The 22,687-nt window shown below is 57.5% G+C and overlaps 1 protein-coding gene across 1 annotated transcript; it reads right to left on the bottom strand.

Annotated features, from left to right (window-relative positions):
• Positions 1-22: 22 nt before the first annotated feature.
• Positions 23-20,786, bottom strand: PFKP (phosphofructokinase, platelet). Its single transcript, XM_049776303.1, has 22 exons — positions 20,618-20,786; positions 15,785-15,858; positions 9,363-9,440; positions 8,130-8,319; positions 7,846-8,011; positions 7,719-7,763; positions 7,537-7,645; positions 6,586-6,681; positions 5,955-6,047; positions 5,691-5,816; positions 5,497-5,561; positions 5,258-5,327; positions 5,033-5,179; positions 3,936-4,006; positions 3,515-3,602; positions 3,166-3,318; positions 1,582-1,746; positions 1,420-1,481; positions 1,234-1,345; positions 1,001-1,091; positions 478-586; positions 23-398 (listed from the first exon to the last, which is right to left on the bottom strand). The coding sequence occupies exons 1-22, from the start codon at positions 20,730-20,732 to the stop codon at positions 254-256; spliced, it is 2,370 nt and encodes a 789-aa protein (XP_049632260.1). The 5' UTR covers positions 20,733-20,786; the 3' UTR covers positions 23-253.
• Positions 20,787-22,687: the final 1,901 nt, after the last annotated feature.

The raw sequence follows: 22,687 nt of genomic DNA, 5'->3' as shown, positions 1-22,687 counted from the left end.
GCCTGTGTCAAAGTTAGGAGGATCGCAGTGCAAGTTGCTGGCCCCACAGGGGCATGCAGCAGGAAGCTGACTGCATGTGGGAGCCCAGCAAGTGTTTATTGATTCCGTGGCGGTAGCACAGACACAGCGGGGCGGGGACTGTGACCAGGATCACTGGTCAACGAAAGTCATTTCAAGTGCAGAAAAATAACTTAGGTGCTAGAAAACGGGCAGGGCCAGAGGGTCAAACGGCAGCAGCACAGACAGGACAGGGTCACATGGTGGAGGGCTCCCGGCTGCGTAGATTCAGATGCTCCAGCTGCACTGACTCGGACACCTCCAGGCTGGCCTTGTACTTGGCCAGGATCTTCATGAGGGGCCGCAGCTTGAGCCACCACTGCTCCTTGGGGATCCTGTGCCTGCGGGTGGCAGTGGGTGAGACCTTTGCCTTCCCCTCACCCCCAACCCTGCCCAGCCCTTCCCCGGCCGGGTACGCACTCGAAGTCTGTCTCGTCCCTGAGCTGCACCACGGGTTGGAAGATGATGTCCCGCTTGTTGATCCCCAGCACACAGATGGAGTCATCTGTGTCAAACTTTTGCCCTGCCCCTGGGTGACAAGGAGCCACCATTCAGCGGGCTGACCCGGGCAGGAAGCCAGCAGCTGAGGCCCAGTGACCACCTGGGGGGACCCGTGCAGACACCTGTGATCCATCCACATGGGGACAGCAGGGAAGGGTGGCGGTGGTCAATGGGAACCACCTTCTTCACAGAAATGCTGCTTAGTCACAGGAGTCTGGTCGGGGGTGGGACCCCACCACCACCTCACACACAGGACGTGGGAACTGGCTTGCCATGCCCTGAGTCCATGACAGAGCAACCAGGCTGGGCAGCAGAGGGGAACCCGAGGGCCTGGTGACACAGCACTGTGCCATATCTGAACAGAATACCTGCCCGGGCTTGGGGAGGTCTCTGCACCCTCCAATACCCCATCCTTGTCCTTCGGCTTCCAGGACCACCATACCTTTCCCCTTCAGCTGCTGGGTGATCCAGTTCATGGCTCTGGCAGAAATCTTGGTCCCAAAGTTTCGGTCAAAGGGGGAGGGTGCGCCACCCTGTGGGAGACAAGGGAACTCTACTCCACAGCACCGGGAACCTTCCCAAAGGGAGCAGAGCAGGCATGCTGGGGACCCTTCAGTGAGGCCACTGAGAGCTCTCAGGCCTCATAAGCCCTCACTCTGCTGGGCAGGCCTGTACCTGCTGCATGTGGCCCAGCACATTCTTGCGACAGTCGAACACTCCCTTGCCCTCCTCCGAGTAAAGCTGGTGGATGAAGTCGATGGAGTAGTTGGAGCTGCAGTTCTCATTCCTGCAAGGATGACAGCACCGGGCTAGCCCCAACCCCCGCGGGGGCTCCCGCACAGCCCCTGGGCGCCCCCACACCTGAGCACCAGGCCTCTCTGGATGGTGGTCTTCATCTTCTCCCGCAGGTGCTGTACGTTGACCTGGAACAGCAGCTTGGTCAGAGGGGGCCTGTCAGGCAGCCCCCAACACCTCTAGTTCCGCAACCCACCCCAACCACAGAGTCCCCAACCTCTGGCCCACCTGTAGGTCCCGGATGTCGAAGGGCTCCTCAAAGATGTAGGCAGCATCAGCCCCCGCTGCCAGCGCCCCCATGTTGGCTAGGTAGCCGCAGTAGCCGCCCATGGTCTCAATGATGAACACGCGGCGCTTGGTCCCACTGGCTGATTGCTTGATGCTGTCGCAGGTCTGCAGGGGCGAGGCCAACAGTCACTAGGCACAGGCTGAGCACAGGGTCCCGCATGCACCCAACCAGGACCCCAGACCTGCTACAGAAAGGCAGGTGGCTGCACAGCCCCAGATCTCCAGCCCAGGATCAGGGACACGGGTCAGAGCTGGGCCCTGTGTCGTGCTGTGTCCCAGCTGGGAGATGACCCAGTGGCAGGTCATGCCAGGTGACATGGCCCACCTGGGAGTGGCTCTACTCCAGTACCTGACCATCAGGGTGACACATGCTGAACCTTATCCAAGTGTGTCTGGGGGCACCAGGCAGCAGGACAGTGCCCAGGCTCTCAGCTGAACCCCCTCCTCAGCAACAGGCAGGGACAGAAGGGGCCACCACTACCCCCAGACTCCCCGCATCATCCCCACAGGATGGGATCTCAATACTGCTGACCTCTGCAGGTCCACCCAGCTCCCCCCACATCCCAAACTCATGGCCAGGACAGCCAGACCCTGAGGCAGCCAGCATGTCTGGCCCCCAAACAGCACCCTCCACCTCTGCTCCCCAGGTCCCCCTCCACCAGCTCAGCACCCCATGCTCTGGGAACCTGCTGAGTCTCCTAAGGGCGCAGATCACGGGCGTCAATTCCTCGGCCCCTGCAGAAGTATGTCCCACGTCCATCACAGGGAGAGAAGTGCTGGCCACCCAGAACCCCAGTGCCCAGACTGTTCCCTCCCTGGCATGCCCGAAAGCCCTGAGCTTCTAGAGGCTTCTGCAGCAAGCATGGTCAGAGCAGAGTCCAGAGCAAGAAGATAGCAGGAAGCTAGGGCGCTGGGAGGGGAGGGCTGAGCAGAAGAGGGGCGGGGAACAGACAGCCAGCAGCAGGTGGACGTCAGCAGGCACAGGCTTTTCAGTGGAGAAAATGACAGTTTAGAAGCAAAGCAAACAGGAGTGAGGCCCAAGCGTTTCTAGTTCCCAATCTCTAACTGTAGGGAGGCAGGAGCGCAGAGAGAAAAGCAGAAAAGCAGCATAGAGCTGGGTGGGGCGCAGGGGAGACCCACAGCTGGAGGGCTTTTAGACACTGAATTTTAGCTAGGAGCCAGCTCAGAGGGCCTTCGAGCAGGAACCCTGTGTCTGACCATCACGATGCTCCCAATACCAAGGGAAGCAACTTAGGACGTGTGTGTGTGGCCAGAAGCCCGGGAAGGAGAACAAAGGGCACCACAACCCAGGGCCATGCATGCACTTGGGAAGTGCTCTAGCTACAAGGCTCAGGAGCCTTTTCTCCGTGGAGATGAGCACTGGGCACCAGGCACACAGGGCACCATGTAGGCAGGCCCCCGCTCTGCCCCAGAGCTCGCCTGTCTCCTTCCCGAGTCACACATGCACAGACTTCAGGGCGTCTTGACATGGCGCCAGGGGCCCTCCCGGGCCCACACACTCACGTCAGTGATGGTGTTCAGGGCTGTGTCCGAGCCGATGCTGAAGTCGGAGCCAGGCACGTTGTTGGAGACAGTGGCGGGGACCATCACTATGGGGATGCAAAACTCGGGGAAGCGGTCACGGGCAGCCGACAGCTCCAGCAGCCCCAGGTATCCCTGAAGGGAGAGAGCGAGTGCACAGGTGGGTGTGAGAAGCCAGCCCGGGGCTTAGGGATTCTTCTACCAAGGATGCCCCATCTGTCACATATGGCAATGCCCAGCACCCTTCGGTTGTGCCAGTCATGGGGCCCAGGGCTCTGCCCACTCCACCCCGCTCCCCATGCCTTCCTCGAGGGAGGGGAGGGTGATGCACCTCGAAGCCCCCGATGACCAGCAGCGCGTTGATGGAGTGAGCCCGTATCTGTGCTGCAATCTCCTCCAGCAGCTTCCCGGGCAGGGTCCTGAGAGCACAGAACACAGGAGGGCAAGTGAAGTCAGGCAAGAATGCACAAGATCATGTGTGGTCACAGGAGGCATGCGATCACCCGAGAGAGGGCGCTCAAGGTCACATGAGGTAATGTGAGACCACCTGGATCACAAAAGGCCATATAAGGTTACCTGGGGTCACCTGAGGTCAGCCAAGGCCTTGTGAGGCCCCTTGAATCCTGACCTGGGAGCCACCCCCTCTTCTGTGATGCTCCCCAACTCTCAAGTGTCTGAACAGGGGGGTTCCTGCAGTACCCCAGGAATGACTCAGTCCCCACCCTCCTGGGTCCAATGCAGGACAGAATCACCTTTTGGTCCCCAGCAGGGAACCTCCTTGGCCGGTCCAGCCCCCGACATCACCCCAGCCGATCTCCTGGATCTGGGAACAGGTACAAGGGAAGGAGCCGTGAGAGCCGTGAGGGGTCCCAGGACAGGTCAGAGGAGGGAGAGCCGTGAGAAACCCCGAGAACAGGCTCAGGGCAGGGAAAGCTGTGAAGGGCCCAGATACACTAGGCAGGCTCAGCCTAGGCCACTGTGACACAGACTGGGACACTGGGCCTAGAGGCCTGTTCTCTGCATCATGCCCACCAGGGGGCGCTCGTACCACTTGGAGAAACAGTCCAGATGGCTAGTCCCTGAATGAGGAAGAAACTGCTGGAAAAAGGAGGTAGTCTGCAGACTACCAGTCCAGGGACTGGCTCCTCCCAGGATCTGCTTCTGCTCCTCCTGACCCTGACCTGCCAGGTAGGCCCTGTAGTGCACCCTGCCATGCCACTGCTTTCCTCCAGACAGCCTCATAGCACCCCCTCCTGCTGCTGTGCCAAGCTAACCCAGAAGTTATGTGGAACACAGACCCTCAAATGGAGCCCCGACTCCTATCTCACTGCTGCCATGGGACCTACCAGCTCCTCAGTCTTCCCCAATCTCTGGACCTTGCCTCCCTCCCTTCAGAAGGTCCCTTCTGAGGTGTAGGCCCTCAGCCCTCCCAGCCCATCCTCCTGTCCATGTCCGGGGACACCGATGTCTGCCTGCCATGCTGGTGTGGCTCCAGGCCCAAAGCAGATGCTGGCACTGGCTCACAGCTGTGTCTGGGCCGGCCCTCAGAGTATGGGTGCAGGCTCCCTAGGTCTTGGACCCCTCGCAGGAGTCCGACTGACAGCAGCTTCTTCCCTCCACTGCGCCTCTGCAGGCTGCAGGAATCCAGCTCCGCTCAGACCTGAGCACCGCATGGACAAGGGCTCCAGGCTCAGGTGGATCCCTACACCCACAACCCCACTACAGTTGGTCCCACCCCCATTGCAATTGGCCCACCCCTGTAGCACATAGCCCCGCTCCCCACTGCACAGTCCTGCCGCCACTGCAATTGGCCCCGCTCCTGGTGCCCATCTCAGGCCCCACCACACACCTTGCCCTTGGCCAAGCCCTCGAAGCCGTCACTGATGGCCAGCATACGGTGTCCGTCCGAGATGCCCATGCGCACGGCGGAGCGCACGGCAGCGTTCATGCCAGCAGCAGGCGCCCCCACGTTGGTCACAGCTACATTGAAGTTACTCTGCGGAGGGCCGGGAACCGTGGTCACTAGGCACCGCTTGGCACCGCCCCGGCCGGCACGTGCGGTGGCATTGCTTACCTTTGTGATCTGGGAGTCAGGCAGCTTGATGGCCAGTCGCTTATAGGTATTGAGGTTGCTCTCGAAGCTCCTGCCAGGAGGAGGATATGGGGGTCTGGAGTAGTCTGGGGAAGGGGGCCCAGGAAGCCAGGTGGGATGGAAGTGGCATCCATCCCCTGCCCCCACAGCTACTCGGGGCCTGAGCATCCCACGGGCACAGCCACCCCAGCTGCCCAAGTAGCAGCAGGCCCAGAACTCACCTTCCTCGGAGCTTCACGGCATCCTTAAACCTTCTTTCATCCATGGCCTTCTGCACGTCCTGGGTCTGCAGACAAGGGCATCAGAAAAAGGGAACATTTCAACCCACCCATGGCCTCCTTGGGACCACTCTGCTCCCTCCATCAGGGCTCGGACTCCCTGTCTGCACTCATTCCCCGCAGCACGGGGCACTCACCATCTCCACGCACTCCATCAATGGTAGGCGCACAGCCTGGTTCCCGCACAGCGACACCACACAGGGCGGAGTCTCCGGCGTGGCTTGCAAGAGGGCTACCACTGCCTCCACGCCCATGCGGCTAGCCTGCAGCGACATGAGGCCTGTTGTCAGGGATGGGGCACCCCCACTCTCTCCGAACCACCTGCCCTTGCTCTTCAAACACGCTCAGTCCACCCAAGGCCTGTGCCCTTGTGCCCAGTCGCGGCGGAAATGGCCTCTCACCAGAATCCTGTCGAAGGCCGAGGGGGTCCCGCCTCTCTGCACATGGCCCAGGATGGTCACCCGCGTGTCGTAGCCCAGCTGAGACACCACGAGCTGTGGGCAAGTGGAGTCAGAGATTAGGAGGGGATACAGGCCTGGAGAGGGGTGGGGATGTGCCCGGGACACCTCCACCATCAGGGATCCCCTCTGTCCTCTGACCTCTACAGATAACAGAAGCACTCAGCAACCCCCACCCTGGGTGGGCCCAGTGTCTACCCTGAGCTCTGACTCCTCCACACCTGTACAACACAGTTGGGTCCCACTCTGGACCTCTGGAAGGGTTCTGAGGGGTCATGGCCCCTCCTTCTAGCAGGACAAAAAGTGCTAGCCACAGTACTGTCACCCCTGGGGACAGTACTCAGAGTAGAGTCACCCTGGCCAGTGACTCCCATAGTCCCATCCAGCTTGCCCAGGTCACAGGTTGGAGAGGGGGACTGTAAGTGGGAGACTGATGCCTGCCTAGGCCTGCCCTCCTGGCACTGGAGCTGGAAACTTCTAGAACATGCCATGGGGAGCCTCTCTGAAGGTAGGAGGAGGCAGTAGGAGGAGGTTTGGGGTACAAGCCCAGGGAACCCGTGGGGCAGGAACACACCTCCCTAATCTGCTCCGAGCTGATGGGTTTGTTCAGGCTGTCGATGGCGCCCTCGGCCACTATGATGATGTTCAGTCGCTTCTTCCGGGCACGGTTCTGAAGGACATCAGGGCCTCAGCAAGGGACACTCACGCCCACAGCAGGCCCGGCGACAGAAAACACCCCCATGTTCAGGAGTGGGGCAGGAGGGACCCAGAGAGCCCCATAGGCCAGTACTCAGACACTGGCCCTTTGAACTTGATTTCCAGGGGACCTTCCCCTGGGGTCCCCATCTCAGACACTCCAACAGACCTCAGGAGCCAGTTCCTACCATCAGGTCAGAAGAAACCTTTCCCTGGGGGATGTGGAGAGCTGTGGAGTCTGCTGAGAGCAGAGACCATGCCCCAGGCTCTAGGCAGTCACAGAAGGTGCCAGAAGCCACTAGAATTGCACCTGGGAGCTGAGGGCCAGTCCACACCTCCCACAGCAGAAAACGGCCAGAGCTGCTGCTACAGCAGGCCCTGCTGCAAGATGGAAGGGACCCTGGAATGAGGGAGCAGAGCTCATGAGGGGCCACTTGCTGAGAAGATAAAGAGGGTTCAGGTAAGGGGTCCTGGGGTCTTATCCCAGTTCTCCGTTTTCCATGGACTCAGTTGGCGCTGGCAAGGAGTGTGGGCTCAGGGTGCGGCTGCCTGGGTGAGGCTAAGGGTTCCCAGGAAGCACATATGCAGGGGCAGGGCATAGTGGGCCCACAGGGCCAGGTCTTCCCCAGCCTGCCTGGTGTTCCTCTGTCCATGCACCTAAATCCCTGAGTCCTGGTCTCTGCGTCCTTTGTGTGTATTCCTGAATGTTTCCATGTCTCCTACGTGTCCCTTATATATTGTTTCATATCCCCTGCATGTCCTGCATATACCATGCATATACCATGTCCTCTTATGTCCCATGTCCCCTGTACCCTTCATGCCCTCTCACCTCTGCCAGTTTCACACACAGGCTTTCTTTCCAGTCCTCAGCTGGTGGCGCCTCGGGAAGAAACACCCAGTCAGCCCCGCAGGCCAGCGCACTCACCAGGGCCAGGTACCTGCGTAGGTGCATGGTCAGCAGGGGCTCAGCTGGGTGCAGGGGCCCCTCCATCCTCAGTGTCCCTTACGTACCCACAGTGGCGCCCCATCACTTCCAGCACGAAGGTCCTCTGGTGGCTGGGAAAGTGGGGAAAGATGTCAGAGCTCGCAAGCCTCTGTGTCCTGCCGCCCGACGCCTGTGTCCCTTCCCTTAGCGTACCTCTGGGCAGTGGTCATAATGGCATCCACTACCTCCATGATTCGGTGCAGCGCCGAGTCGGTGCCAATGGTCATGTCGGTGCCGCAGAAGTCGTTATCGATGGAGCCCACCATGCCCACCACGTTGAGGTGTGCGAACCTTTGCGCATCCTCCTTCTTTAGGTCACCTGCAAACATGCATGGTAGTGGGGAGAGTGAGGGTCATCTCAGGGAACAACACAGTGGTGGGGGCTTTGGGGGCTGAGAGGGATGCAGGGTTAGGGTTAGGGTTAGGGCCAGGCACACCTTTGCGGACCAGCTCCTGCAGCAGCCCGTCCCACTCCTGACGGAAGATGTTGGCGCCTGTCAGGCTGCCATCGCCGCCAATGACGCACAGGTTGGTGATGCCATAGCGTACCAGGTTGAGAGCAGCGATCAGGCGGCCTTCCCGGGAACGAAAGGCCTTGCAGCGGGCACTGCCGATGATGGTCCCACCCTGTGGAGAGGGCACTGCAAACCCTGCACCTGACAGCTTCTGACTCCAGACTTCCAGAGACTTCCTGTTCCCCTGGCACTGTCTAACCCCTACACACTGCCCGATCTCCAGGACTGCCCTAACTAAGGCACTGCCCAATCACCAGGACTACCTGACCCCTTGGCACTGCCCAATCCCTAGAACTGCCTGCTCTCTGAGCAGAGTCGGCAGCTGTTCTCTGGGCTCTCCCCCACTCACAACCCAATGACAGGTCCGAGCTGGACTCCATGTGCCAGGGCTGGCTCCCAGGGGAGGGGGCAGTGGCTGGACAGCAGTGCCCATGAGCAGGGAGTGAGGGATGCCCAAGCCAGGGAGAGAAAGTCCCCTTCCACTCTCTGCTTCACAATTCTTCCTGCAGAGTCATGTGTGGTGACACCCACTGGGTCCCCTACAAGTGGTTGAATAGTCTCAATCGATGGGTCTGCAGTGTGTCCTCACTGGGCCCCTCTGCCTATGGATCATCTCCCTTGGGTGTACAGGATCCTCTCTGCCCAGCCCTGCAGGCACAGGCCTACACAGGACGCACAGGTTTAATCAGGTTTAATCCGGCAGCTCAGGGAACCTCGTGCACTGTAACCCCAAGCATGGAGCCTGGAGTGGCCCCAGGTAGGGCGGAGTCTGACCCAAGTCAGCCTTGAGAGTCCCAATCCCATTTGTGAAGTTCCTTCATGGACAAGAAGCCCTGGGGCTGAGCCAAGCCCATCTCTCTCCTACTCAAAGGCAGCCACTGTTCCGCCCTGGTGCAGTGAGCTCAGGCTGTGGCATGCATACCAAGGAGGTGAGGAGCTGGCTGGGCAGGAGGGTACGTGTCCCTGTTAAGGCTCCAGCCAGGTAGGCTGGAGTGGGCCAAGTGCAGAAATATGCCCTGCTGATGAGGCTCCGCCTCACTATGCTTAGGTCTGGATCTTGGGGCTGGGGAGGGGAGGGCGGGGAGGGAGAGCCCTCCCTATAATCCGCCCTACAACTGCAGGCTCAGGAAGATTCAGGAAGGCTCATGCACTCACCACCTGCAGGATGCTCGACACACTCTCCCAGTTGGCTTCCACAATGTTGCTCCCGCCAGCCACCATCCCTTCATAGCCCTGCGGGACAAGTATGGGTGGCTCAGACTCAGGGTCTGCTCCCCAGAACCCTATACCCTAGGCCCTAGACAGTGCAAGGCCCCCAAGGGCCAGAGACTGGATGAAGCTTTAGCCCTCCTGGGCTACCCTTGCCTGTCCTGAGGACTTCATCCTCAGCCTGCCCAAGACCTGGGGCTCAGGCACAACTGGGCATGTCCCTGGAGAATCTCCTGACCTTTCTCTCAGTGACCCTGAGAGCCAGTAATGGGAACCTGACCTGAGAAGTCCTATGACAAGTGACCTTTCTCTTTCCCCCCCTTGGCCTCTGTCCACCTCTGTGCAGGCAGAGGCGGGCACCAGCCTGCTACCTCCTCCCCATAGATCCTCAGAATCAGGGGACAGGGAGGGGACAGATAGAGGGACAGTATGGAGGGGATGTGCAGGAAGAGACAGCAGGGGCAGACCAGCAGCCTCCTGGGGACAGGAACAGAAACACAAACACTGCAGTCATGTCCCCTGCACCACGATGGCGATGGGATGACAATGACAGAGCCTCGAAGGAGAAAGCACAGGACAGGAAGAGCTTGGCAGAAAGACCCTGAGGAAAGGTCCTGAAGCAGGGACTAGGGGCTGCACAGGGACACCACACAGAGAAGCAAAAGTAACCCAAAGAAACCCCCACATGGAGGGAAAGAGAAACAAGGGGAAACAGGAAAAGTATGTGTTGGGGAACAGAGACACAGTGAGGCTTTCAACTCTCTCTTTAAGGTATTATGGTGTTCAGGCTCATTCCCACAGACACAGGGGCCATGTGGCACCCAGGAATGTCAGACAGTGTCATGGCAGATAAACAGATGCAGGCTCAGAGGAGACAGTAGTGCCAGTGGCAGAGAACAGTGCAGTTCTGTTGTTCTCACATCTAACCAGACTCACACCCCCAGACTCAGGCTGGCCGGACAAGGTGCGTAGGACACTGGAGAGGACACACTCCTGGGAGGGACAAGCAGCCTGGACCACAAACACCCTCAGGGAGCAGCTCAGCCCCTCTTGACTAGAAATTCCCCCTCAACACATGACAAAGGCCAACAAAAGGCCAACACCTCTGGGTGACAAGCACAGAGGCACTTTGAGGCTTCCAGAAGGTCAAGGCATTGGTGGTGGGAATGTTGCACTGGTTAAAGGGGCATATTCTGTTTAGGACTGAAACCCAATTACAAACATGCTAATAATCATGGTGCTTAAATAAATATTTTATAAACAAATTAAAAAATAGGGGCCGGCGAGGTGGCGCTAGAGGTAAGGTGTCTGCCTTGCAAGCACTAGCCAAGGAAGGACTGCGGTTCGATCCCCCGGTGTCCCATATGGTCCCCCCAAGCTAGGGGCGATTTCTGAGCGCTTAGCCAGGAGTAACCCCTGAGCATCAAATGGATGGTGCCTGAAAAACCAAAAAAAAAAAAAAATTAAAAAATTAAAAACAAAAAAACAACAACGAAAAAGAAAAGATTAAAATATAAAATTATTGGCAATTTTGACCCCCCCCAAATAAAATAAAAAGAAGAAAATGCAAAAAGCAATAGATAAAAAAGAAAGAAAGAAAAAGAACAAGCCTGTGTTCAGTGCAGTTCGAACTTTCACTGAGAGGCTGCAAAAGAGAAAGGAAAATTTCACTGGCACATGGTCCCAACAAAGCTTTCCTTTCCTCGCTGCAGGCCCAAACTGGGTTGCTAGGTTGCTAGGTTGCTTGTGACTCAGCCATCATGGCAGCGGGAGTCAGAGACCTCAGAAAAATAACTAAGGACCTGACCTGCTCGGTGTGCCGCCCTCACCCCTCACTGCGGGAACTTTACCAAATTAGGAGGCAGCCTGACACTGAGGAGCCCAGGCGAGGCTCTTTCTGGGAGGAGCAACTATTTAAATGATCACTGTGGCCCAAAACCTCCAAAATCCTTCAGGGAATTCGCCTCCCAGCCTATTTTGTGAGTCACTCAGGATAAACCCACCAGCTGGAAGAAACAAAGGGATTGCGGAGGCGCTGTGGGACTTGAGGAGGCGTTGAGGGTCTGGAGGTGAGGTGGTCTTAGCTAACCATCGAAACCTGAGGGGCCCAAGCTAGAATTCCAAAAGGATCCCCTGGAAAAAAAAAAAAAAGGGCAATGTTTGCTGAGGAATCAGGGCTGGGCCAGGCTTTGCCAGGAAGCACATTTCCCCTGGGGAATTGTGGAATATTGACCCAGGACCATCAGAATGGTGCTAAAGGTACAGTAGAGTGGAAGGAACCAGAGATAAGATTTTTTTTTGTTTTAGTTTTTGTTTTTTTGGTCATACCCAGCAGTGCTCAGGGGTTACTCCTAGCTCTAAAATCAGAAAGCTCAGAAATCGCTCCTGGCAGGCTTGGGGAACCATATGGGATGCTGGGATTCAAACCATCATCCTTCCACAAGCATGCAAGGCAAACACCCCACCTCCAAGCCATCTATCCCGCCCCCCCCCCAGAGATAAGATTTTAAGGTCACAAGTGTGACAGCCACAGGCCACACATACAGTCTAGGAAGGCCTTTGTTCTGGGCAGGTCAATAGCTCAGGAGGGTGTGGGCCGCATTTGCAGTGCTCAGGGCTAACTCCAGGCTCCAAGCTCAGGGATCACCCCTGGTGGGGCTCAGGGGTGCTGGTGCTGGGGATGGAACTTGGGTTGGCTGCGGGGGCAAGGTAAGTCTCCTCCTTCCCAGCCTTGTCTCCTCCCTCCCTGCCTTTAATATCTATCTAGACCCAAAGGTCAACCAATGTCCCGGCCAGCAGGAAATAGAGTCACAATCTGATCTCATACTCTACAGGACAGCAAAGAGTAAAATCCAGGAAGAGCTTGTGCCCTGAGGTGACCTCACAGCTTCTGGGTATTCACTGGGGCCCGGAGCATGAAGGTCACGTTCCGACTCCCATTCTGTTCTGAGTCAGGGCAGGAAGCGCCTTGCCAGGGTTTCTGGGCAGAGAAGATCCAGATGTCATCCAGAGCAGGGGCCCCGGACTCATGTATGGGGTATTGTTGGGTCCTTGTATAGCTGAGATGTGCTTCACTCACCGTACAAAGCACCACCTCAGAGCCGGTCAGCAGCCTATTCCACCCTCCCAACTGTTGAATTCCAGAATAAAGTTGTTTTCCCAACAGCATAGCCATGCCAGTTTGCTGACACCCCTACTCTGCCCGAGATCACCCTGGGCACCATCGCCTTTACAGAAACTGGCCCGTGTGCCATAGTGGTTTGCACCTGGATTTTCTCACTGCATGTGGCAAAGCTCAGGTGGTGTTGAGTTCCTCTATGGCAGGTATTTACTCTGTTTCTCTGTATGAAGAAGGGCTCCCTGAGGCATGGAAGAGCCGCACTGTGGGTTGGGAGTGTCTCCCACTCTGGGCTGTGGATAAGGCTGCTCTAAGTTCTCTTGTGCACATTCTAGCACAGACCCAACGGGCTCTCAGCAGCCCTGAACCCTGGCTCTGAGGAGGCGCTTCGCTGTCTTTCCCGTGGCAGCACCATCTGTGGAGCCACAACAGAAGGTCCAAGTGCAGCCAGAGTATTTGCAGCCTCTGACTCCACCATCTCTCACTTTACCAGGGTGGGACTGGAGCACTGGTGCCTTTGCCTAGTCAGCTCCTACTGGCTCCTGATGGCTTGCGGTCAGGGCCAGTGGTGTCACAAAAAATGAAAGGAAGAAGAGAAAGGAAAGAGGGGAGGGAAGGAGAGAAGGAGGGAAGAAGAAAGGAAGAGAAGGAGGAAGGAAGGGAGGGAGGGAGGAAGGAGGTAAGGAAGAGAGGAAGGGAGAAGGAAAGGAGGGAGGGAGAGAGGAAAGGGAAAGAGAGGGAGGGAGGGAAAAGAGAGAGAGGGAGGGAGGGAAGGAGGGAAGAATCCTGAGGCAGTGCTGTGGGGTATGGGCTCCTGTCCCAGTCTCCCTGGCCCATCCACCCCATCCATATTCCAGCAGAATCATCCAGCTGAGAATCATAGTCATCAGTTGTGCGACACATTTTGTGCCAACACAGATGCTGCAGGTCTCCCAGCTGGCCATGAGAAGAAGTGGACAGAGCGCCTGATGCCTCCTTGGGCATAAATCTCTGGAGAGCCAGAGGGGAGACTGTGCTTATTTTATTTGTTCAGTGCTTTGGCTTTGGGGCTAGGATGTCAGGAAAAGGGCAAACAGAGCACAGGAGGGATCACGAGGAGCTGCAGGGATGGTGCAGGGATGCATGACTGCCCAAGGGTATGTCCTTGCACCTCATGGGGCCCGTGCCAGGCATGGCATGGCACCAGCATAGACCAGCGTCCCATCCCCACGGCTTGCTGATGAGCCACCTACTCTGAGGGACAAGGGCTGAACAGCGAGGGAGCAGGGTTGGGCGAGGACCCCACCAACTGACACAGGCAGAGTGGGAGAGTCAGTTAACACCACAGTTGCCCAACAGAGGTCAACAACTGCCCTGGGAATCCAGTGACAGAGCAGCTGAGGACCTGTCCAGCAGTTCCAGGACAGTATGGGCATGATGCCACACACGAACAACCAGAGTGTCTGTGTCAACTGTCTTTTCCAGAAAAGGCAGCAGGGGCATAGGATGGAAGAATTAACTGATTTCTAAGGCTCTATGACATCACCGCAATGACCAAGCTCCTGTCACCATAGCGCTGAGTCCTATAGAGAGAATGTCAACATGTAGACTTCATGCAACTTGTTTCCAGGCCAGACTACGAAGTAACGGGGAGATAGACAGTGTCACCACAGAGCCAGACACAGACACTGGGCAGAGGAATGGCCAAGAAGAAGATCCCAGGCCACGTTACTGGTCTCTTACTCATGACTTGGGAATTGAGCAGAGTTTGAACAGTGGAGCTAACACAGGACTGGACAGAGCACAGAGGGGAGAGGAGGTACCAGAGCCCCCGACCCACCGCCTCACATGGGAGAGGTGCCTGCATCACTGGCCACAGCTCTGTTTGGGGTACCTGGATACCAGTCAGCAGGAAACCCAAGGAAGGACCAAGGACGGTGGGAGAGAAATTCCTGCTCAGCCAAAGGAAAACCACAATTCAGGGGGCAAGTCAGAGGGGCGTGTGGGATGATGAAGATGCTTACATGATGTACATGCATTTGGTGGGCAGGAGGGAGGCAGACCTCGCACCTCACACCAACCTGCAAGGCGAGGACCGAGTGTGTCCTCCAAGGACACTCAGATGCCGAGAAAACACGAGAACACGCAAGAACATGAAAGAACATTTGAGAACAAGCCCTGGGCCCCAGCCGTGAGGACCTGTTTGCTGTGTCCATACAGGCAGCAACCCGGGCTGGAGGGTGTGCAGAGGACCCTGGGTATTCTCAGGGCAGGACCCTGAGCACTGTTGGAAGAGAACTCCAAGCACTTTTGGGGGAGGACCCCAAGCACTGTTGGAGACGACCCTGGCACAGTTGGGGGAGCTCCATTCCCTAAGAAGTCAAATGTAGAACTGACAAGGAAGCAGTGACATTGCTTTGAATCCTCCATGGAATCTGAAACTCAGTCATCCCACCATGTCTCCCTGCAGTGGGGGGACACAGGAGAACAGAGACTGGTGCCTGTGTGCAGGGAGCCCAAGCATGAAGTAGAGGTGTGAAGAGACAGCATGATCGTTTCGTCTAGATGCACATCGGAGTAGACAGATGGGGTCACTGGCAGCAGAACAGGGCAGTCTAGGAGACAGGGCCTGGGGGAACTGAACTGGGGAGGAGCCAGAAAGGGGCAAGTGTGGGCCTAGACCCTCCTTTTTCCTCTGGGAGGACCCAGCATCAGTGCAGCCACAGGAAAGAAGATTCTTGAGAAGTTCTGGTAATGCCTTAAGGTTCTAAGCAAATGATTGTTCCAGCAGGTCCTGAGATACCTCCTGCCTAGAGTGAGGCCATCAAAGTCCTGAGAGCAGCAATTACTTGCCAGAGTCACTGTGAAGATAATCTGAGGGGGGAACTGGACAATCTTGGTGGGGGGAGTGGACAATCTGAGGAGGGAGGCTGGATAGTCTGATGGAGGAAGCTGGACAAGGAAAAAAAGTCCCACATTCAGCTAACTTTTCAAAGCATTTCATTTTAAGGGCTGGAGATGTAGGATAGGGTCAAGGCACTTGCCTTGCACATGCAGACCTGAGGTTTGATCCCCAGCACCTCATGGGGTCCCCCAAGTCCCACCAAGAGTAACTTGAGCACACAAACCAGGAGTAACCCCGGAGCACTGCCATGCATGGCCTCATCAAAACCACAAAGGAGGAATGAGCCCAGTTCCAAGTGGAAACAGCAAACCGAGCTGTGAAGGTGATGTCCAGACCTGCCATGGCAGGAAAAGGTGTCCGGCTCACCTCGTAGATGAAGTAGACCTTGGCACCCACGTAGATACCCATGCGGACCACAGCACGGACAGCGGCATTCATACCTGCGGAGGACATGGGAGTCAGGGGGGACCCAATGGAGCTGACACCGTCTATTGTCCACCAGTTCCCATGCTGTGCTGTGTCAGAGGCTAGGACCCTCATACTCCAGGGTCCCAGTTCCATCTGGAGAGGCGGGAACAGGATGAGAGAAACGGCCCATCCAGGGTATGCCAGACTGGACCATATCCAGTAAGGACTCGGGTGGGGGGTACAGGGGAGCACCCAGAGATGGTCACAGGATGCCATGAGGAGACGTGGGTGTCATGAGATGCAGGTGCTGTGTGTGGGGAGACATAGGTGCTTATGTATGGAAACACAGATGCTGTGTGTGGAGACGCGGCTGCGTGTGAGGAGATGTGGGTGCTTTGAAAAGACTTGTTGGAGGCCAAGTGGCTGTCCCCTCCAGTCAGGCCCCAGCAGCGCTCATTGCTTCAACTGCATCACTCAGGACACAGCTCCTGCCTTTCCCCTCCCAACTGTGTCACCATCTCAGAGCCAAAGTTTTGCTATGGCTTTTGTAAGACTGTCAACTGCTCCGAATTCTTTCTGTGGGAAACCAAAGTTCCCCGGCTTCTTCCTTGTGGACAAAGCGACCTGACCTTGGGGAGGCCAAGCTGGCCAAAAGCCAGAGCCAAGCAGCCCCTCAGAGCTCATTAAGAGGCCTGGAAGTGACGTTCTCATAGTGTGCGAGAAACAGTGTCTGCACCCGGCTCCTCATCATCCTTAGCGAGCACCTCACTCGCTACGTCCCACACATAAGGGGGCACAGGGTTGAAGTCAGGGTGAGGCTTCCTATTCTATAATTCCCTTGCACCAAGAACTTTGTCCAACCTCAAGTGATGTGTTAGAAACAAGGATGACACCGTTCTGAATAAAGCCAAGGGGCTCTCTCTGCCCCAGAGTAGCCGACAATGGCTCTACTGGCGCCTTCCAGGTGGCTGAGTGCCGACCTCAGTACTTGAGTACTTGAGTCCTCAGTACTTGCGTCCTCTACAGCCTCCACATTTCAACTCTGTTCTGAGCCCCAAACCCAAGGGGCTCAGCTCTGGGTTCTTCCTGTGCACAGAATGCAAACCCATGTCAGGAAACACTCTCAGACACACCTTGTCCTCCTGCTCCATAGTGTCCCTAGGGCCCTCTTGTTTTGGGATTATGATATGGGAATGGCTTTCTCGTGACTCCAAGATGGAGTTTTCCTGTCTCAGATACTCTCAATCACCAAGACTATGATAGAAATCAGTGGAAAGAGGAGGAGGGAGGAAGGGACAGGGAGAGCGCGGGTCTGGGCTCAGGGAGTAACCTCGGCACGGGTCCCCTCTCTCCTTTCTCCTTCCTCTCCCTCCCGTTCCTCCCTCCCTCCCCTCCCCCCAAGAAAAAGAAAAAAATGTCAGTGAAAAAGGGATCATAAATGTATAAGGAGCCTTTATCAACCCATACATCCATAACCCATCCATCACCTATCTATCCTTTCTTCTCATCTACTCACTTATCCATCACCCAACTATCCATCCACTCATCCACCCTTCCTTTCCCACCCACCCATCCATCACCCACCCATCAATCTATGTATCATCTACCCACCATCCATCATTCATCATGCATCCATCCATCCATTCATCTATTCATCTAACCATACATCCGTCTACTCATCCCTCTATCCATCTACTTATTCATCCAGACATCTATCCACCTGTCCATTCATCATCCATCCACCCATCTGTCCAATTTCCATATGGGTTGGGCATTTCCTCTTTTCCAGGACTGTTAGGCTACATTACTGACAAATGAGGGACATCCAAGCCCGTATTGTCCCCACCACGAGTACGAAGGTGGTGAGCAAGCAGACAGGGACCCATGCTGAGGAGGGCAGAGTTGTGGGCAGGATGAAGCCAGTGAGAGCCCAGGTCCAGCCAGTAACAAGTTGTGCTCAGGCCACCTCCTGCCTCTCCACTGTTAGGGACAAGATGGGCAGAAGGTGCTGAAAGCTGGGAAAGTACGGGAGGGTTAGGAGCCTGCCACGGTCATTGAGGTATCAATCAAGCTTATGTGCCACTCAGACCTCAGTATTTTCCACATGGTGTGCACCATTGTCCTGACCATCTTCTCACTGTGGGCTAGTATAGAAGCTTCTGGAAAACTCCCTAGCCCGTGTGGCCTGCATCTCCTTGCCTGTCCTGCTTCCTCCACAGAATGGGTGGTGTCTGTGCTCAAACCTGGACTTCTACGCGGCCTTTCTAGCCACCTGCTTCTCCGCCTAGCTGCACTCTCCTTCCTGGAGCTTATCAGAGGTGTAGTGACGGTTTCCACGTAGCTCCACACCGGAAACTCCAAAGTCCCCCTTCAGTCTCACCCTTCACTTCCTTCCCCCAAACGGCCTCTTCTTCGGTACTCCCAAGGGCTGGCACCTGTCCCACTCTGCAGGGGAAGCCCAGGAGGTAGCCAGGAGTAGGCCTGCCTGACAGGGGTTCCCGGCGGCGTATGTGGGGAGCTGGCAGGAATCAGGGAGCCCCACCCTGGCTAAAGCGTGCTGCAGAAACCGTCTGCCACCCTCCTCTGTCTGTCTACATCATAGGGGGAGCTGGGGAGCAGAGGAGTCACCCAGACAACAGTCAGGCGGTAGAGTCAGACTGACTGTGATTGAGGAGAGGCCTGAGGCTCAGTCTGGCACTGGAAATGAGGAACGTTTCTCACTAGGACAGCGAGGTGCGCCCTGCCCCCTTCCCCCCAGGAGACCTGTGGCTCTTTTCTGGCCTTCTGGGCTCAGCCACATAGGAGACATAGGCCACATGGCTGACGAACAACGTGGCAATCTCTATGTTTTCCTAGGTTTTCTACAGGCATATGTCTGGAAAAAGTGGCATGCACTGAGTGGTCAGTGCAGGGCTGTAAAATCAGACCTCAAGCTCCAAAGCCAGGACACTGGAGAGACTTGGGTCTGGAAGCAAAAGTCGATGCAGAAAATAATCCACACATACTAAAGAGGGTGAAATGGGTTCAGGAGTTTCATCACGTAAGCCTTCGGCTCCTAAGAAGCAGATAGCTCGTGGGAAGTCCGGAAACACAAGGGAGCGTTTTCCTGAAACCCGGGTATTTCTTAGAAAGAAATAGGACCACACCCAGAAGTTTAAGAGGTCTAAACACCAATCCAAGGTGCTACATTCAAAGATGTTTCCAGCCAATGAGTAACAAGATGTATACTAAGTGAAATAGTATTCCATTAATCCCACACACAGGACCACCAGGATGGGGCCTGTTTCATGGGGGACGGAGTGTGCAGGGTTGGACTCAGTGTCACACTCTGGGAGGCTATTCCAGAGCCTGAGGACTGACAGCTCAGTTCAGTGGTGCCACCAAGATGTGGCTGAGTCCTGTCTCTCCAGGGAACTTTCTTCCAGTTAATGCTCAGAGCCATATCAGGCAGATAGGGGACGTTCTGACGTGGTCGTGGTGCAGAGACCCAGTCACACTGCCATGGGCATCAGATCCACGGTGACAGAACTGGGGTGTGTGTGTTCCATAGCACCTAATCCCCTACGATTCAGGAGCTACAGCAGACCCAGGTCCCTGCTCCAGCAGCAAAAGGCTTCCCCAGTGCCTGGACAGGACCCAATTCCGCTGGGGGCACCAACTCTCAGCAGCTGGGGTACTGCCTTCTGGTCTCGCTCCCTGTGCTGGAACTTTCCAGGTCCTGGTTCGCCGGTCAGGCAGTGGCTGTGCCCAGGGCATCTCTATCTCCTACCGGGGCGTTCACGGGGATACCAGATGCAGAAACGCCCTACATTGCAAGACAAAGCACCTGAGTTCTAAGTAACCTTCAAACTCTGACCTTGAAGCCTGGGGCTTAAGCTCTTAAGTTCCTCTTCCTGTGCCCCTGATCACACTGAACGGGGTGCAGCCTTCCTTCATTTTTGCACCCCCTCTCCTGTCCTGTCCCTGTCAGACTGGGTGGAGGCCTCAGTGCCACCCCCACGGAGGCGGCTGGAAACCCACACACACAGCCCTTGAGTTGAAGCAGGCCCTGCGCTTTGCAGGCTGCCTGCCTCTCTGCAGCCAGTCTGCTCTCCCCATGCCCACCCACCTTCCCTTTGGGTCTCCGTTTCAGGGATCCCCTAGGATCCCCGCTACCCCTAGAGTCGGTCCCTGCCAGCAAAAGCGGGCGTCTCCCCGGAAAAGCCCGCTGGGCGCGCAGTGGTGCCAGGCCTGGGCCGGCGGGCGGGGGAGGCGGCGGCAAGGAGACGGGCTTTGCATCACGTAGCCCGGCGCGGGCGGGCGGGTGGGGCGGCCCCAGCGCCCCAACATGTGGCCCCGCGCGGCTCCGCCCCGCTCAAGGGCGAGGGAAGGTCGTGGGCAGCCCCGAGGAGCATCCATCCCCAAGGCGCGCACGGTGCGCGCGGGTGCCCAAGCCGGTGCATGGAAAGAGGCGCATTGGCGCGCGCGCCCCGGGCGAGCGGTTGGCAAAGCCACTCCGGAGGCTTCGGGGTGCCGGCTGGGACCCGCCCTCGGGCACTGTCCCCGTGCACCCCGCAGGCGTGGGAGGGTCCCCCGAGACCCGCAGCTCGGGCATTCTCCCGGGGACCCCGCGGGGAGCGGCTGTTTCTCCTTGGCACTGGCTGGGGCGCGCCCCAGGGGCGGCACGGGCTGCCCGGTGGGTCCATCAGCAGCTGCCATCACCAACCGGGGTTCCCGGGGTGTCGGGGGGACCCAGCCCGGACACGCCCCCGTCGCCCCGCGCCTCCCCGCAGCCCTGCAGCCCTCGCTCACCCTGCGCGTCCCCGCCGCTCGTCAGCACCCCGATGGCCTTGCCGGCCCCCGAGAGCTGCTCCAAGAGCGGCCGCGGCCCCCCGCGGGGCCCCGACGTCTCGTCTCCGTCGTCCATGGCGCGGAAGCCCGAGATGGCGCGGAGCGGCCGCTGCCCACTCGGCTCCGCCCGGCCCGGCCCGGCCCCGACGCCTCCCGCTCCGCCCGCCGCAGCCTGCCCGCCAATGGGCGCCCTGGGGCCGCCCTCGCGCGGGGCCGCGCGGGCACACTCGGGCAGGGCTGCCAGGGGTCCTGGGAAGGCGCAGCAGGTGGATGGAGGGCCCTGCCTGGGCTGGAAAAGCCCCCCCACCCAGTGCCACCCACCCACCCGTGGCTCCAGACCTGAAGAAGTTAGGATGAGGGTGGCCCTGGATGGTCCTCCTCTGTCTGTGGCAGGAGAGTGGTGGCCCTGGAGGACAGGCCACCCAGTGATCCTTGGGTATATCCCTGGAGATTTGGGGACCGGAGAGATGCATGCTAACCTAGCTGTCCCTGGTGTCCACAAGCCCCCTAATACAATCCCCCCCAGATGGAAATATGAGGTCTACATGTGGCTATGCAGTGATGGGGTTGCAGCGCCCCAAGGGAAGCCAGCTCTGAGAAAAGTGAGTGTCCGGCGGAAAGGCTGGCCCATCTCTCGAGGATCCTGGGTGCCCCCTTCAACAAGCTATAGGCACTCGGCCACGGGAATGAGGTGGGCGACAGCTCTGGAGTGACTAATGCACGTGCCAGCTTGAGTCTCCACGGGGGCCCAGATAGTTGGCAAGCGGAGCTCTGCTCGTGTCTCTCAGAGCCGGGTATGCTCAGGGAGCAGATGGGCCCTTCCACGACACCGCGGCCACCCCCGCAGCTGTCACGACCAACCTCTCCCTCTCCATATTCTTGGTCTTTGGGTGCAGAGCAGAGACCCGAGCTCAGGGGAGCGCAGCCCCAGGCGTGACTCAGTGGGCCCAAGCCAGGCTTCGGTGGTCTGGGGTCTGGTGGTCAGGCCTACCCAGAACTGAGGGTCCCAGAAGTGGCTTGGATACAGAATAAATAAATGAAGGGGAAAGGAGGGGCCAGAGAGACAGCATGGAGGTAGGGCACTTGTCTTGCATGCAGGACAGTGGTTCGAATCCTGGCATCTCATATGGTCCCCCGAACCTGCCAGGAACGATTTCTGAGCGTAGAGCCAGGAGTAACCCTTGAGCGCTACCAGGTGTGAGCCCCCCCCCCAAAAAAAAACAAGAAAAAAAAATAAAAGGGAAAGGAGGGGGAGGGAAGGTAGACTTGACCCCACAGCACAGTGGGGCCAGATGAGAGCATCCTTCAGTGCTGGGCTATTGACCAACTCTGAGAAAAGAACAAGACACAGGTCCCTGTGCTCAGGGATGCGACTCAATGCAGCCCTTGGGCCCAGCTCTCCAATGCTGCACCGAGGCCTGTGTCCCCTGAGCCAGGTCTGACAAGGTGCATCTGGTGGACATTACTCGCCTCATTGGACATAATCCGGATCAGGACCCAGGTCAGAATCCAGAGCCAAAGCCAGGACACTTTCCTGTTCCCGGTCACCATCTGGGACTGGACCTTCCGCCAAAGACAGTGAGCAGAGTGGCAGGGTCCCATGTCCTCTGGGTGCAGTAGAGAGTTTGGGGAAAACAAGAAAATGCTGTAAAGGCCAGTAATCCCTGGGTGACGGGACTTTGACTGTCCTGGCGGCTGCCCTTGGCATTGGGAAGGGGCATATGGGGATTCCAACTTTCCAGATGGTCCCAGGGTCAGTCTTGGTGCCTCTGTAAGCAGCTGCCTGTTGGAAACTGACCATCCCATTCCATCCCCAGGGCCTGCAGCTGGTCCCGAGCTGGACTAGCCCTAAAGGCTGCTGTGTGGAACAAAGCAGGGTGCCCCTTAGGGACAAAACCAGCTCCCGCATCTGCCTCACAGGCCCATAGATGCATCTCCTATGAGTCTGTGCACCCAGTCCTCCATGCCCCTGTGCCGTGTTTTGACATGGCCACACTGCAGACGGCAGAGCTGTGAGCATCTGGCTTGTCC

Source organism: Suncus etruscus, chromosome 7 (genome assembly GCF_024139225.1).
Source record: "Suncus etruscus isolate mSunEtr1 chromosome 7, mSunEtr1.pri.cur, whole genome shotgun sequence".
Taxonomy (NCBI): domain Eukaryota; kingdom Metazoa; phylum Chordata; class Mammalia; order Eulipotyphla; family Soricidae; genus Suncus; species Suncus etruscus.
This window is presented reverse-complemented; position numbering and strand designations above follow the sequence as displayed.